Source organism: Camelina sativa, chromosome 9 (assembly GCF_030686135.1).
Source record: "Camelina sativa cultivar CO46 ecotype springtype chromosome 9, ASM3068613v1".
Classification (NCBI taxonomy): Eukaryota; Viridiplantae; Streptophyta; class Magnoliopsida; order Brassicales; family Brassicaceae; genus Camelina; species Camelina sativa.
This window is the reverse complement of record NC_141888.1, coordinates 29,332,019-29,346,189: the sequence shown is the minus strand read 5'-3', so window position 1 is coordinate 29,346,189 and position 14,171 is coordinate 29,332,019. Positions and strand designations below refer to the sequence as shown.

The 14,171-nt window shown below is 39.8% G+C and overlaps 3 protein-coding genes across 3 annotated transcripts; 2 read left to right on the top strand and 1 right to left on the bottom strand.

The window, feature by feature from the left end:
* The first annotated feature begins 3,723 nt into the window (after positions 1-3,723).
* Positions 3,724-4,234, top strand: LOC147938956 (uncharacterized). The gene is made up of 2 exons (XM_087465815.1): positions 3,724-3,748; positions 3,834-4,234. Exons 1-2 carry the CDS (start codon positions 3,724-3,726, stop codon positions 4,232-4,234), a joined length of 426 nt encoding a protein of 141 aa, XP_087321941.1.
* Positions 4,235-6,237: 2,003 nt separating this feature from the next.
* Positions 6,238-7,110, top strand: LOC147938955 (uncharacterized). Its single transcript, XM_087465814.1, has 2 exons — positions 6,238-6,963; positions 7,054-7,110. Exons 1-2 carry the CDS (start codon positions 6,238-6,240, stop codon positions 7,108-7,110), a joined length of 783 nt encoding a protein of 260 aa, XP_087321940.1.
* Positions 7,111-7,309: 199 nt separating this feature from the next.
* LOC147938954 (uncharacterized) lies at positions 7,310-8,192 on the bottom strand. Its single transcript, XM_087465813.1, has 2 exons — positions 8,138-8,192; positions 7,310-8,040 (listed from the first exon to the last, which is right to left on the bottom strand). The coding sequence occupies exons 1-2, from the start codon at positions 8,190-8,192 to the stop codon at positions 7,310-7,312; spliced, it is 786 nt and encodes a 261-aa protein (XP_087321939.1).
* Positions 8,193-14,171: the final 5,979 nt, after the last annotated feature.

Genomic DNA, 14,171 nt, shown 5'->3' with positions numbered 1-14,171 from the left:
TCACCAAGCTGGTATGTCTGACTGTAATCCAATGCCAACACCTCTTCCGCAGCAACTTGACAACTTGAATTCACCACTATTCTCCGAACCAACATACTATCAAAGTCTAGCAGGGAAACTACAATATCTCACCATCACTAGACCTGATCTCCAGTATGCTGTCAACTTCGTATGTCAAATAATGCATGCTCCTACTGATTCAGACTTCAGTCTCCTCAAGAGGATCCTTCGATATGTCAAAGGAACACTAAACATGGGCCTACCAATCAGGAAACACAACAATCCGGTTCTGTCTGCCTTCTGTGACAGTGATTATGCAGGATGCAAGGAGACTAGGCGATCAACTGGTGGTTTCTGCATTTTGCTAGGATCCACTCTAATCTCTTGGTCAGCAAAAAGACAAACTACAGTGTCCAACTCCTCTACTGAAGCAGAGTACAGGGAGCTCTCCATTGTTGCAAGAGAACTTACATGGATCGCATCTCTACTCAGAGACATAGGGGTTCCACAACACCAACCAACAAAAGTATTATGCGATAACCTCTCTGCAGTTTACCTCTCCGCTAATCCTGCTCTTCACAACAGAACAAAGCACTTTGATAAGGATTTTCATTACATACGAGAGAGAGTGGCACTAGGTCTCATTGAAACACATCATATTCCAGCTCATCTCCAGCTTGCTGATGTGTTCACGAAACCTTTGCCAAAACCGTCCTTTACTGATCTTCGTCGCAAACTCGGTGTGTCTACTTCTCCGAAGCCTTCCACGCCAAGTTTGAGGGAGGGTGTAAGAGACAATACCGTGGGCCTTGACACAACAAAAGCCCAAGTCCAAGTCTCAACATCAAACATTCAAACAAAGCACAAACAGACAAGGAACAAGACAAAGAGCAAGGTAGTCACACCCTTGTGCAAGAAGACCGTTAGCGACAGTACGAACAAGATGGTGACGTGCTCAGATAAGAACAAATTTGGTCCTCTGCAAAGCTTGTCGGATGACTCACCTCATACAGCTGTGACCCAAGAATAAGCTTGCTTTATGTATATTCTAGACAGTTCCAAAAGATGTGTATATATGATAGATGTAAAAACCTAAAAGATAATCATCGAAATACAAGTTCTTTTCAACTTTACCCTTGTCTTCTCTGTTCGTTCACCGTTAACCGTAAATATGTGGTTAAATTATATTAACCATAACCGTTAATTAACCGTAACCGTATCAAACCGTTGGTTAACTGCATAGTTAAACCGTAATTTATTAACCATAACCGTTTTAAAAATGTAATAAAATATACTAATAATTATTTATTTAATATGAATTATATGATATATAGAAATATGAATACACTAAAAGAACATAATAATTATAAATAAATAATATCAATTATATTATATCATCAAATAATATTAATCGTATCATATTATCAAATAACCGTAACCGTATATAACCGTAACCGCTTCAACCGGAACCGTATTCAACTGTAACTGTATATAACCGTAACCACTTCAACCGGAACCGTATTCAACTGTAACCGTTTAACCGTTTATTAAACGGTTATGGTTAAGGTTAAACAAAATTTCTAATTGTAACCGGTGATTGATAAACCGTAACCGTGATAACCGTAACCGTGGTCATGCCTAGCTGGAACTACGTGAATATTGAACCTTGAAACAAGAAGAATATACAAAACGTAGCAGTGTATTGATATTATAATGCTGTTTTTTCAATCATCGTAAAAAAGCTTGATCTCTTGTTTCAGTTTTAGGCACCTTCTGCAAGCTCCTCCAACTGTTTCTTCCACAAGATGATGGTGAGAAAGCTCATAGTCCATGTATTTGATTCTTGGCTGTGTTGGTTAACGCATCGTAAGCAGACCAAAAGTGTTAGACTATGTACATTGTCATCTCTTTCCTCCATCTAATAATTCAACATCTATTTAATTTTTTTCATCTGCAATGGTTTTGTTTAATAAAATTCAACTTCTTATTTAATTATTTTATTATTTACTTTTATATGTTCAAATAAAATATAAAAAATCTTTATTTATAGAATATGAAAAATAATAAATTTTGATGTAAATCAAAACAAAATAAAAAGTTGATTACTATAAAATAAATGATGCCAAATAGTTAGGATGAAATTTAAAAATTAGAAAGAACTTAACAACCAATAATAATGTATCATGTGTCTTAGTGGTCCCCATTTTTGTTTATTCAACATGTTGAAAAAATTCAACATGGTTTAATCCACATAGATTTTTTTTTATTTTTCAACACCATCATTGTATGAATTCAACAGTTATATTTATAATTCAACACCTCCATTGTAAATAGTCTTAAACAAGATCCAACAAAAATTGGATCAAGTTGTTGGCGAAGTCAACACCATTAAAGAATCACATTTACTGAAACTTCACTCACACTTTGGTTAATTTAAGAAAAAAAAATAGACATTGTAGTTTAAAGGAGACAAAACGTTTGACAATCTGAAGCTGTTGACAATTGCCGTAGACGGAAGTTCCGTTGCCGAGGTGGCGGAGACATCTGGTTTTGATAAGACAGCAGAAGACATTGTATATTCAATGATCAACTCTATTGGCTTTGAAGATAAATTTACATAGTACTGGAGAAAAATAAAACTAAACGAAACCAATGCTTTATGTTATGCTATTTGATGAAGATTTTGGCAGCTATAGCTTTGCGTGCATCACAGACAAGTACACCATATTTACTAGAATTCAGGTAAGTACCATCTATCTATCAGAGACTATCATCACTTTAGAACAGATTCATAGAATTCAGGTGAGTGTCGTCTTATTATTCTAAGAGGAACTCATTTTTTTAATTGTTATAAGGAATTTCATCTTTAAACAATGGTAAGGGCTAATTAGCATGCAAAATCAAAAGTACATAAAACGAATTGAATCTTTCTCAAGAATTAAGATACAAGACAGTTTACCTTGTCTATGATGAATTTGCAGAACGCTTACCATCCATTTCAACAACGGGGTTGGCCACCTTGATATTCTCTAACTCCATCTTTTGTCCGCATAGATATGATCTGATGGGCGAGTGAAACTGAGAATAGGGAGTGTGAACGGAACAGCAGCTCTGCTCCGCCATGAAAGAAGGACAGAAAACAGTTGACCTCCTGAAAGTGAAAAAAATTGAATCCAGCTTTTAATTATCTCGAAGCTGATAAAAGATTTAGGGGTTCTGTAACACGAAATTGAGAATCTTGAGATGATAAAAGAAAGGGGGTTATTATTGCCTGGAGAGAAGTCTATGGAGAGCGACGATGGAGACGGATCCGATAAAAGCTCTGGCTCCGACAACACTCACCTTAGCGCATCACATGATCATGGATAATCCAAGAAAAAGTTGTCTTCTCCAGCGAATCGGTAACTAATGGGATTTATTACACATCAACAAATTTTTTTGACGATTTTTCCAAGTAAAGAGAGAATAGAGAAAGAGAGCATCCTCGGTGTGGCGTTTGGCGCCAATTGAAGACCTTCCCCAGCCAGCGACAACGGACAATCCAAAGCAACTTCTACAGAGCCTCAAACGAAGCGTTAATCTTCCCCCGACGAGACTCTCACACTGTCAACTTTACCCCTGGATCCTCTGGAACCTGTGGACAGCAAGGAATAAACTCAACTTCGAAGATAAAAGTTTCTCAGCTGAGGAGGTTTTACAAAAAGCATTGCAGGATGCAAAAGAATGGCAGCTATCTCACTTAGAGACAGTACCGCATCCCCTACCCCCAAACCCGCCAGGGAATCTAGAATCAAGGATACCTCCTCACCATGTAACTGTTTTTCTTGAGACAGATGCGGCATGGAAGGAAGATTCCTTTGCTTGCGGCCTGGGATGGGTAGGTCGGGATACCAGCGGCGTGTTGCTCTTCAAGGAATCGGAACCGGAGCCATTTGTGGCCTCCGTCCTCCAGGGAGAAGCGCTCGCGGTCAAAAGGGGACTCAAGGCAGTTTTAGACAAGGGTTTCACCTCTGTCCTTGTTAAAACGGACTCGAAAAACCTAGTGGAGCTCTTGAACTCGAACAAAGTTGTCAATGAGCTGATCGGAATCCTTCATGATATATGTTCTCTGTCGTTGGATTTTGTCCCCGTACCTTTCCAGTATTTTCCTAGTACGGCAAATGTTTTGGCCGATGAGTTAGCTAAAAGTGCGCTTATACCACTATCTGTTTCTCTCTGTTGTGATGTCACCTAAAACTTGCTTATTTATTTAATTATGGGAAAATTATAAATAAAGGATCTTTTTCTAAAAATTTGGCCATCTACATTTTTTTTAAAAAAGTTTGGTCAAATAGGTTTTAGGGGTTAAATAAAAGTCAACAATACCCTCAATTACATATTCAGATTAAATTTGTATATCAATTACAAATTCTGATTAAATATCTACATTTTTATTAAATGAAATCGGGATATTGGGTGTAAATTGAGGCATTTAGTTTGTTTGATTTTATGAGAAATAAAATAAAAAAAAATTTAGGAAGGATAAAAAAAAAAAATTACTGATCGAAATCCTTATTCCGCCGTCTCACCGTCGTCTCTCTCCTTCTTCGCCTTAGCCACCGTCATCTCTTCTTCTTTATTATCTCTCCTTCTTCACCGTCCTCCGCCGTCTCTCCTTCTTCACCATCCCACCATCTCACCATCTCTCCATATCTCCATCTCTCCAATTCTCGATCTTCACCATCTCTAAGTATCTCTCCATGAATTAGGTATGTAGATTTCTGTTTAAACAACATAAATTTCTTAGTTTCTGTTTAAACAACATTAATTTCTATTTAAACAACTCGATTTCAACCCAGATTTCATCCCGATTTTTTAACTCAGCTTACAATTTTTGCATGTTGATTTCTTAGTTTCTTAAGATTATGTCAATTTTCTAAAACTCGATTCCAATCCATCTCCGTTTTGCATTTTCTTCGTCTTCCTCCTTGCTCTCACAGGTATATATACATATTAATAAAACAGTGTTTTGTGATTCTGGATCACCATTTGTGTTTGTATCATTCACAGTAGAATTCTGAATCCAGCAGACACAATTACTAAATCTGAACAGTTCTTCATTCAAATGTCTGCTATAGAACTGTGTATTGTGATGAATCATTTAGAAATTTCTGGGGGTTGTTGTATGTAAGTTTACTTGTTTCTGCTTATATGTTGGGTTTAAGTGGGAGTATTGATTAGATTCTGTTTTGGTGCAAGAGAGGCTTATATCCTTTCTCTGACATATCCATCTTTTAAGTGCAGCATTGAGTTTTGGTTCAGACCATGATAGATTTTTCCCTGTGTTGAAGAAAATCCGTCAGCATCCTACCAGTGCAAGCCGTGTAGAGCTTCCAGATGGTAGATATATAGCTTACCAAGAGCTTGGTGTTTCAGCTGACAGAGCTAGACACTCTCTGATTGTGCCTCATTCTTTCATTTCCTCTCGGCTTGCAGGTATGATCACATTAGTTCTTTTTTCAACTTCAGCTAAATTTGATAATGCTATTACATATAATTTACCTTATAATATTTCAACATTACTTATTCAAGGTATACCTGGAGTGAAAGAATTATTGCTCACGGACTATGTTATTGTTTTTAAATTCATGTGTTGCATCTAAATGATTAATAAACAGAGTTTTTTTTGTTCTTAAATCATAGCTTTAGTAATCTGTATTTTCTTAAACTAAATGCTTGTTTGGTAGGAATTATATCTTGTTTGTTGACCTTTATAAGCATTATATTTACACAAATACATTATCTCAAGAAATTGAGTAAGCATCATCTCACGGTTTGGTTCCTTTTTTAGTATGTTATTGTTTTTAAATTCATGTGTTGCATCTAAATGATTAATGAACAGAGTTTTTTTGTTCTTAAATCATAGCTTTAGTAATCTATTAGTGTTTGACTCTATTGGTTCTATTGGACTTATGGATTGACTCTATTGGTTCTATGGACTTATAAATCATACTTTTAGTAATCTGTTTTTTTTTTGTTTTGCAAAATTGAAGTCTCATATCTTTGTTGATTTATTTCAGTTGTGGCTAGTTTATACTAATTCATCTTTAACTATATTCGGCAGGAATGGAATAATTGAAGTACCCTACACGGCTTATGGAAGATGGAAGCGAGCCACAAGTTGGGCAGATAAATAACACTTGTTGAATGTCTATCTTACACAAAATCAAGAAGGCATTACCAGAAGAGTATGAGATTATGAAGGGTGATCCAGTTTTTGCATCTGTATTTGCATTGTATGAGAATGGTCTTGGGTACTCAGCTCGGTTGATACACAGCATCATGTGTAGGCAGTTGGTGACTAAGAGAAGACATGAGCTGTGGTTTGTGTTTGGTAAGAAGCCGCTTAGATTCTCAATGCAAGAATTCCATGCAGTTACTGGTCTTAAGTACTCAGCCAATTTCAGTCATGATTCAGAGAGTTGGACAGATGATAATGGGTTTTGGAGCAAATTGTTGAAGAGAGGTGGTATCGTTACCATTCAAAACTTGATGAAGACCCATCTTGAAGCAGCTCCATCGTGGAGAAAAAAAGAAGATAGAATTCGGTTTGTGTATGTTTGTGTGATTGCTGGGTTGGTAGTGGGTAAGGATGAGAAGAAAGCTATACCACATTCATACATCAAGCTGGTCATGGATCTAGAGAAGGTTAGGACTTATCCTTGGGGTCTTGTAGCTTTTGATCATTTAGTTAGCTCTATAGTGGAAGCAAGAAAGAAACTGAAGAACCCCATTAGTTACATCCTCAATGGTTTCTCATATGCTCTTCAAGTTTGGGTTATGGAAGCCATTCCTCTCATTGGACAACTTATGGGAGAGAAGATTGACACAGAGATTACACTTAGCCGAATCTCTAATTGGAAAGGTGCTGCTAAAGTATCATATGATGAGCTCCTCCTTGTAGAGAAATCAATTGGAAACAAGGTCAGTTGACTTCTCCTTTTTTCTTTTAAGTTTAAATTCGAATACGTTGAGTTTTTTTTTGAATTGGTTTCTTTGTTTTTATTTTGTCAGGATATTGTTTATCCATGCATTTCCTCCACTGGAAACTTTGATGTATTGGAGTTGTAACAACCCGTCCCGTGGACTCCACTAGCCTCACTGCTAGCCCACTAGCCTCACTGCTAGCCGCCCAAACGGACCCCAAGCTGGTCCTGCAGGGCATCGATCCTAACCCCTCACTGGGCAAATGGAACTATTCAACCAAATCCATAGTAGGTTATTGGTGCGCCAGGCGTTCCTCGAAGTAAAACGAACATGACACAATCATCTAAATATATCTAATCCACACGAGCAAAAGCCTTTTGAAGTGTTTCCGATGGGCCTTTGCAAGGATGGCGTCACGTACTTGCCGATCAATAGCCTTGAAGAGAACCTGTGCTAGAGTGGATATGTTATTATGCACTCTGTTATTTCGTTCGATCCAGATGGAGTAGATGAGTGCCTGGGCAAGAAGCCGACGTAGAGTTTGTGGGGAAGTAGAGTCTTTGATGTCCATCCATGCCGTGAATGCGTCCCAAATGTGGAAAACAAATGGGTTGTATGCTAACCGCTGAGTTGCCTCTGACCATGGAATCTCATTGAAATCGCACTGAAGGAAGAGATGATCTCGCGTCTCTGGCTCCAGACCACACAAACAGCAAGTTGTGTCCAGATTCATGCCCCAGCTTGCTAATCTTGTTTTTGTTGGTAACCTGTTGAGGTGTGTTATCCATAGCATGAACGCATGACGCGAGATATTACGTTTGTACCAAACCTGATTTGTCCATGGTGGAGGATCTTGTCTTTGCCTGAGCACTTCCCATGTCCCCTTTGTGGTGAAGCAGAGATGCTCTTCCTCTTCAGTCTTCCATAGAAACACATCTGTGGTGGTTGAAAGACTTGGAAGGGATACGGTTGTGAGGTGGATTTGCAGAGTCTCCGCCTGGGGAGAACGTGCTGAGCGAATGAGCCACCCTGTGGGAGAGCATACTTGTGCGACCGTTGAAGTGATCGGGATACCTGTTTGCGATGGACCAGATTGTCCCAAGAGGTGAATTAATGGGCCAAGCGGAGTCCACCAATCAAACCAGAAACATGCTTGCTGGCCATTACCCACTTTGCATCTCAGGAATCTGATTGCAAGAGGTCGAAGATGCAGTAAGGTTCTCCATGTCTAAGAGTCCTGCTGCTTTTCTTCGAATTGCCAGAAACACTCGTCCTTTATCTTTTTGTTACGGAGCCATTCTGCCCATAGTGAATCTCTAGCAGTGAACAATCTCCAAATCATCTTTAAGCAAAGTGTTCTATTCCACTGTCCCAAACATCGAAACCCAAGCCCTCCCTCTTCCTTTGGCAAACAAAGACTTTTTCAAGAAACTTTAGCCTGCGGTTTTTTAGTAATGTCTCCTCCCAAAAGAAATCGAGAGCAGAGACTCTCAATATTCTTGATGCATCCTTTTGGTAAGATAAATGCAGATGCCCAGAAATTGTATATACCATAGATAACTGAGGAAATGAGTTCCCTACGCCCCGCATAAGAGAGTGCACGGACCGCCCAGGTGGAGAACTTGGCAGTTATATTGTCAATCAAAGGCCTGTACTCATTAATTCGAAGCTTCCTATGCACGAGAGGTAAGCCGAGATACCGGATGGGAAGTGAACCGAGATTGAAGCCTAGTGTAGTACAGCCGGAGGTTTCAGTCTGGTTCACTCCCGCCAAACAAGTCTGTTTTATCCTTATTCATTGTGAGGCCAGAGAACAATGAGAACTCCTCCAGAACCTTTTGTGATGTTTTCCAGAGAATCCTTAGTACCATCAAAAAATACCATAATGTCATCAGCAAAAGCTAAGCGGGATACCTGCGGTGTGACTCCTCTTGGGTGATGGCCTATAAGATTGTTGGCGTAGCTACGATTGAGCATTATGGTGAAGACCTCCATTGCCAGTGTGAAGAGGTAAGGAGATATTGAATCCCCTTGCCTGAGTCCTTTGGAGCTTCTGAAAAATCCACAAGACTCGCCATTTATCGAGACCGAGAAAGAAAGTGTCATTATGCATTCACTGATCATGGTGATAAAGTGTGCTGGGAAGCCCATTGCTTTGAGAACATTGATGATGAAATCCCAATGGACAGAGTTAAAGGCCTTTCTTAGATCCACCTTCAGCATACCTCTTCCTGAGATGTTTTTGTGATTATAACCTTGGATTAGTTCTGTGGCCAAAAGCACATTTTCCACTAGTAACCGACCTAGAATGAAAGCTGATTGGGAGTTTGCTATCAAGTCCGGTAGGACCGTCTTAAGTCTTTTGGTGAGTAACTTCGAAACCACCTTGTATACTGTGTTAAAGCATGCGATCGGTCAAAAATCAGACATTGAGGCCGCATTCGTGGTCTTTGGAATGAGGGTGAGTAGCGTGGAATTCCATTGCTTCAGCATCCGACCTATGCTAAAGAACTCCTGAACTGCAGCAACTAAATCTTGTCCCACGGTATCCCAGTGAAATGAGAAGAACTCTGCACAGTATCCGTCAGGGTCAGGAGCTTTGTTCCTCGGAAGGGAGAAGAAGGCATCCTTTATTTCAAGTGGAGTGACAGGATGGGAAAGCACTTGTATAGCAGAGGAGGAGCATCGTTGTGGTATCAGTGCTTCAAGAACATCAACCGAGGGAGACGAGCCGGTTGTTGGAGTGTTGAACAGTTTCTGAAAATAGTCTACTGCAACCCGCTGAATACCTTGTTTGGAGTCCACACAATCTGACCATGTTCATCCAAGAGGAATAGTATTTGATTATGCGCATGACGAGTAAGGACTATTATGTGAAAAAAAAATCGAGTTCTTATCACCCTCCTCAAGCCAGCAGATTCGTGACTTCTGTCTCAGATAGGACTTCTCAGCTCTTGCTAAGATACACCACTTACGATGAGCCTCTTTTTCCAATAACATCTCATGTTCTGAGGGCGAGTTAAGCAGAGCATGTTGACATGTTATAAGCTCCTCATAGGCTTCAACAACTCGTTTTTCAATCGCAGAGTAGTTGTCGCGGCTGAAAGCTTTGATGACACCCTTCAGTTCTTTAAGTTTTTTGGACACTAGCAGCATCTTAGAGCAGTCAAAAGTGAGAGCGTTCCACCATAGCTTGATCAGAGGTGCAAAGTCTGGATTCTTGTTCAGGAGAGACAGAAACTTGAACGGTCTCTTCACCTTAGCCGTGGAGTGATCCAAAAATAAACAACAGGGGCTGTGATCAGAGAAGCCAGGTTCACTAATGAGTTTGGATAAGTTTGAAGCCAATCATCATTCACTAAGATCCTATCAAGCTTTTTGGCCACAACATTGTCGGATTGTTTGTTGGTCCAAGTAAACGTGTTGCCACAGTACGGGAGATCTTCTAGATGAGCTGTGCTAAGACAGAGACTGAGATCACGCATACCTCTAGTTAAGTGAGAAATTGTCGAAGATTGCTCATGAGGAGATAGTATATGGTTAAAGTCGCCAATTACTGTCCAGGGTTTGGCTGCAACCAAAGATGAGACAGATAGGTCTTGAATTTCTGCCCATAACGACCTTCGTTCTTCACTGCCGGTTGAGGATGCATAGACGATTGAAACTACTACTTCTGAATGCTCAAAAGGCAACTTGACAAGGCAAGATATCATTTGTAGTGACTTTGAAATGATTGTGACCTGTACAGCTGGGTGCCACACTACCCAAATCTTACCTAGCTCTGAGAACTCATAGTTATCTGCAAAACTCCAACCAGGAAGCAAACGAGAAAAAAGGACTGGTGCCTTCCCGGGTTGGACGTGGGTCTCGATGATCCCACCAAAAAAAGGTTTATGAACCTTTATCCACTTCTTAAAGCTTCTCCGTTTTACAGGGTCATTTAAACCTCTTACATTACAACAAAAAATATCCATTAAAGGGATATAAAATTAGAGGATTAGAGGGCCTCCAGCCCTAGCTCGTAATCCTTCTTCTTAAGCAACCTCTTGGACACAACTTTCAGAAATGTATCAGACTCGGCTTCCAGATTGTCACCATCTGCTGACAAATCATCCTGATCAGAATCCGAGGCCTGAGAATCGCCTGAGTCCACTGTGTGTGATAGATGGGAGAAAAGGTTGGCAGTTAAATCAACACAGAGCTTACCTTTGTCCAAATGTAGGGAAGATGTTGACGATGAAGCTTTAGGAGGTGGCTTTGACACTTGTGAGGTTGATGGAGCCACTGACTTGTTGAACTCATTGTTTGTCTTACCACGATCAGCAACCTGTGTGCCAGATGGAGGAATATGCCAGATTTCATCCCTTGATTTTACTACATCAGTCGGAGCTGGAGGCGCAGCCACTGGTGCAACATCGACAATCGGAAGTTGACTTGGGATGGGAGCTTTACCAGATCTCTTGTCTTTTTTGGCGCGAGGGCAAGAGTCCGTGCTGTGCTTCACTGAACCACACAAGGTACAAGTTGGGGGCGCTTTGATGCATCGAGATACAGTATGTCCCACCAGTTTGCAGTGACTGCAGAGAGCTGGGAGCCAAGGACTGGAAACCCTTATACATTTAATCTGACCAGATTTGAATCTCGCATTGACGGCTTCAGGGAGTGGCTTCTTGGGGTCTATAACCGTATAAACCTTTTCCACCTCAATGGTTGTGAGCTTCTCTGTTTGCGGATGAAGACAAATTGGATGTCCCACCAAACCAGCGATGTGTTCCAACCCCTCCCTGTTAAAGAACTCCAATGGCACACCATGAAAATCAAGCCAATCTGGAACCAAAGACAACTCCGGCTTCTTTGGTATGACGTCTGGCGACCATTTAGCTACAAACATAGTTTGTCCATCCACTTGCCATAGACATTGGCATTTGGACAAAGAACCTTGAAGAGAAAGGCGTGACCCTCCATTTTGGATACCGTGATATCCCGGCGTTGTCTACTCCAAATGCCATTCACAATGGCGTGGACTGCTCCTCGATGAGGCGGTTCTTCATAAAACTGCCCAAGGATGAAACTATCCCATGCTTTCTTATTCTTCTCTATTATCGAGTTTGGAATGGTTACACATGCTTCACCTGATTCAAGAACAAAGGGGGATCCTTTTTCTCTAGCTTAATAGTGTTACCTTTTACTAGATCTTTCCACGGATGCTCCTCTGAGGGGGATCCGCAGATACAGCAAGGGGGTTCACTGAAGCCACCTGATTGGGTTTGTTAACACTGTGAGCAATGTTGACGGCGGGATCTGCCATTTCTGGTGCGGGATTTGTGGTAATCTCCGTAATGGCAACTTCCCCTGAAATTGTAGATCTAGGGTTTTCGATGGCTGCATTTGGAACCACCAAAGCGGGTGACTTGCAGGAATCCGATGAGACAACGTTGGCTGACATCACTGGGGAGGCAGGCAACTCCTTCGAAACTGGTGAGGTACGAACTACCCCTGCTGATTTAGGGGACTCAGACGGAGGACTCTTCAATTCAGAAGAAACAGACAATGCGGTTCCAGTGGGGACCATGCTAGGGGGGTTTTTCTTGGGCCTAGACTTGTCCATGGAGGGCGGTGGGGACCGACGCCGAGATTGGCGACGGTGAAGGAAGAAGGAAAGGGATCGCGTTTTTGAGAGAAAGAAGAGAGAAAGAGGAGAGAGAATCACTTTCAAATATTATGTGCTCCCCAAGACATCAACTTAGATTTATCGTCTTTATACAGTACATATTGAAGGTGAAGAGTTCTGAGGGACTTCATAGAAACCGGACAAGGAACATCAAGAAGAATGAAACCCTTGAGTTTCAAGGTCTCAAGTGTATCAAAGCAAAACAAACTAGTCGGAAAACTGATTGGATCCCTATAAAAACATTCAAGATCGAGTACGAACTCACGCACATGGCGTGCAAATGCAATTCCAGCCCACATTCCAATATATACATCATCACATTTGGCTCCAACTACTTTGAGATGAAAACTCTCTAGAAATGGAGATTTATGTAAAAGCAAAGACCTGCCAACATTTTCTGAAAATTTCTGTATGTTTCCTTTAGATTCTACATATCTACTACTGTATTTAAACTCGAGTTTTGGTACCATTTTCCAAAGAGATCGCCATTGTTTAGATAGAACACTTGTAGATATGACAACTTTTGTTGGAAGTGAAAACAATAACTGCAGAAGCAAATCCTCTGGCAACTCACTGATCTTGTCCTCACTCACATAACTCAGATTTCCACTACTAAAGATTAAAAAAGAAAATATTGAAACTTAGGGTTTGGAGTATTTGGTTACGAATAGCTCATAACGAACGCAGATAATAAATATTAAGGGAAAATAAAGAAACAAACCATTGATCCATCTTCCACAACAATTGATTTGATGTTAAATCCTTCAGTTTGATATGTCTTCCCAACTTCCAAGTGCTAACATATAGTATAACAAACGCAACACACAGCACGCAACAGAGACTTTAGTGCACTCTTGGAAGAAGAATGACAATAAAACTGTGAGACATATAACGGCAAGATGATTTGAGAAGACCGAGAAAGAGTAGGTGTGGAGATTTGGAGAACGATGACAACAATTGAGAAAACGAGATCCAAAGATCAGAGACAAAATTAGGGCTTTTTAGTTTACACCGGTTTGTTCGGTTATGGGTTGCTTTTGGGTTGGTCAATTTTAAAAAAAAAAACCAATTACCATAAATTACTTTTGCTTCGTCTAAAAACGAATAGTCAGCTTCAGACATAATAACATTGTGTATATGGAACATTTGATTTGTCTTACCTTGACAGAACAACCAAGATTGTATCATCACTAGATATACACCCGCGGTACACCGCGGGGCTATATTTTTGTTTAGGAATAAATAAATTAAATTAATTATTTATTTTTCTGTATATATAACTAATTAGTTTTATACTTTTAAAAATTTTAAATTTTTAAAGTCTAATATATTGTATAATTCATATTGTGTGTATCTATTTTTTTACCGCGAGTTAATAATTTAAAATATCATTATTGTACATATAATTATCTTGGATAAACTATTAGTCTATTTTTGTTTCTTTGTATTTGTATTTACAAAAATATTTAAATATATTTTTAATACTACTGTTTTAAATAATTAGATGAGTTTACCATAATTTGATTATCATATT

Bases quoted from the DNA above. Each gene is read 5' to 3' on its own strand.
- LOC147938956 (XM_087465815.1), top strand. From the start codon at position 3,724: ATGGCAGCTATCTCACTTAGAGACA. The intron at 3,749-3,833 runs GTACCGCATCCC...TTCTTGAGACAG, and splicing joins AGCTATCTCACTTAGAGACA to ATGCGGCATGGAAGGAAGAT.
- LOC147938955 (XM_087465814.1), top strand. From the start codon at position 6,238: ATGAAGGGTGATCCAGTTTTTGCATCTGTATTTGCATTGTATGAGAAT. The intron at 6,964-7,053 runs GTCAGTTGACTT...TTATTTTGTCAG, and splicing joins AGAAATCAATTGGAAACAAG to GATATTGTTTATCCATGCAT.
- LOC147938954 (XM_087465813.1), bottom strand. From the start codon at position 8,192: ATGGAGAACCTTACTGCATCTTCGACCTCTTGCAATCAGATTCCTGAG. The intron at 8,041-8,137 runs GTGGGTAATGGC...CATCGCAAACAG, and splicing joins TCAGATTCCTGAGATGCAAA to GTATCCCGATCACTTCAACG.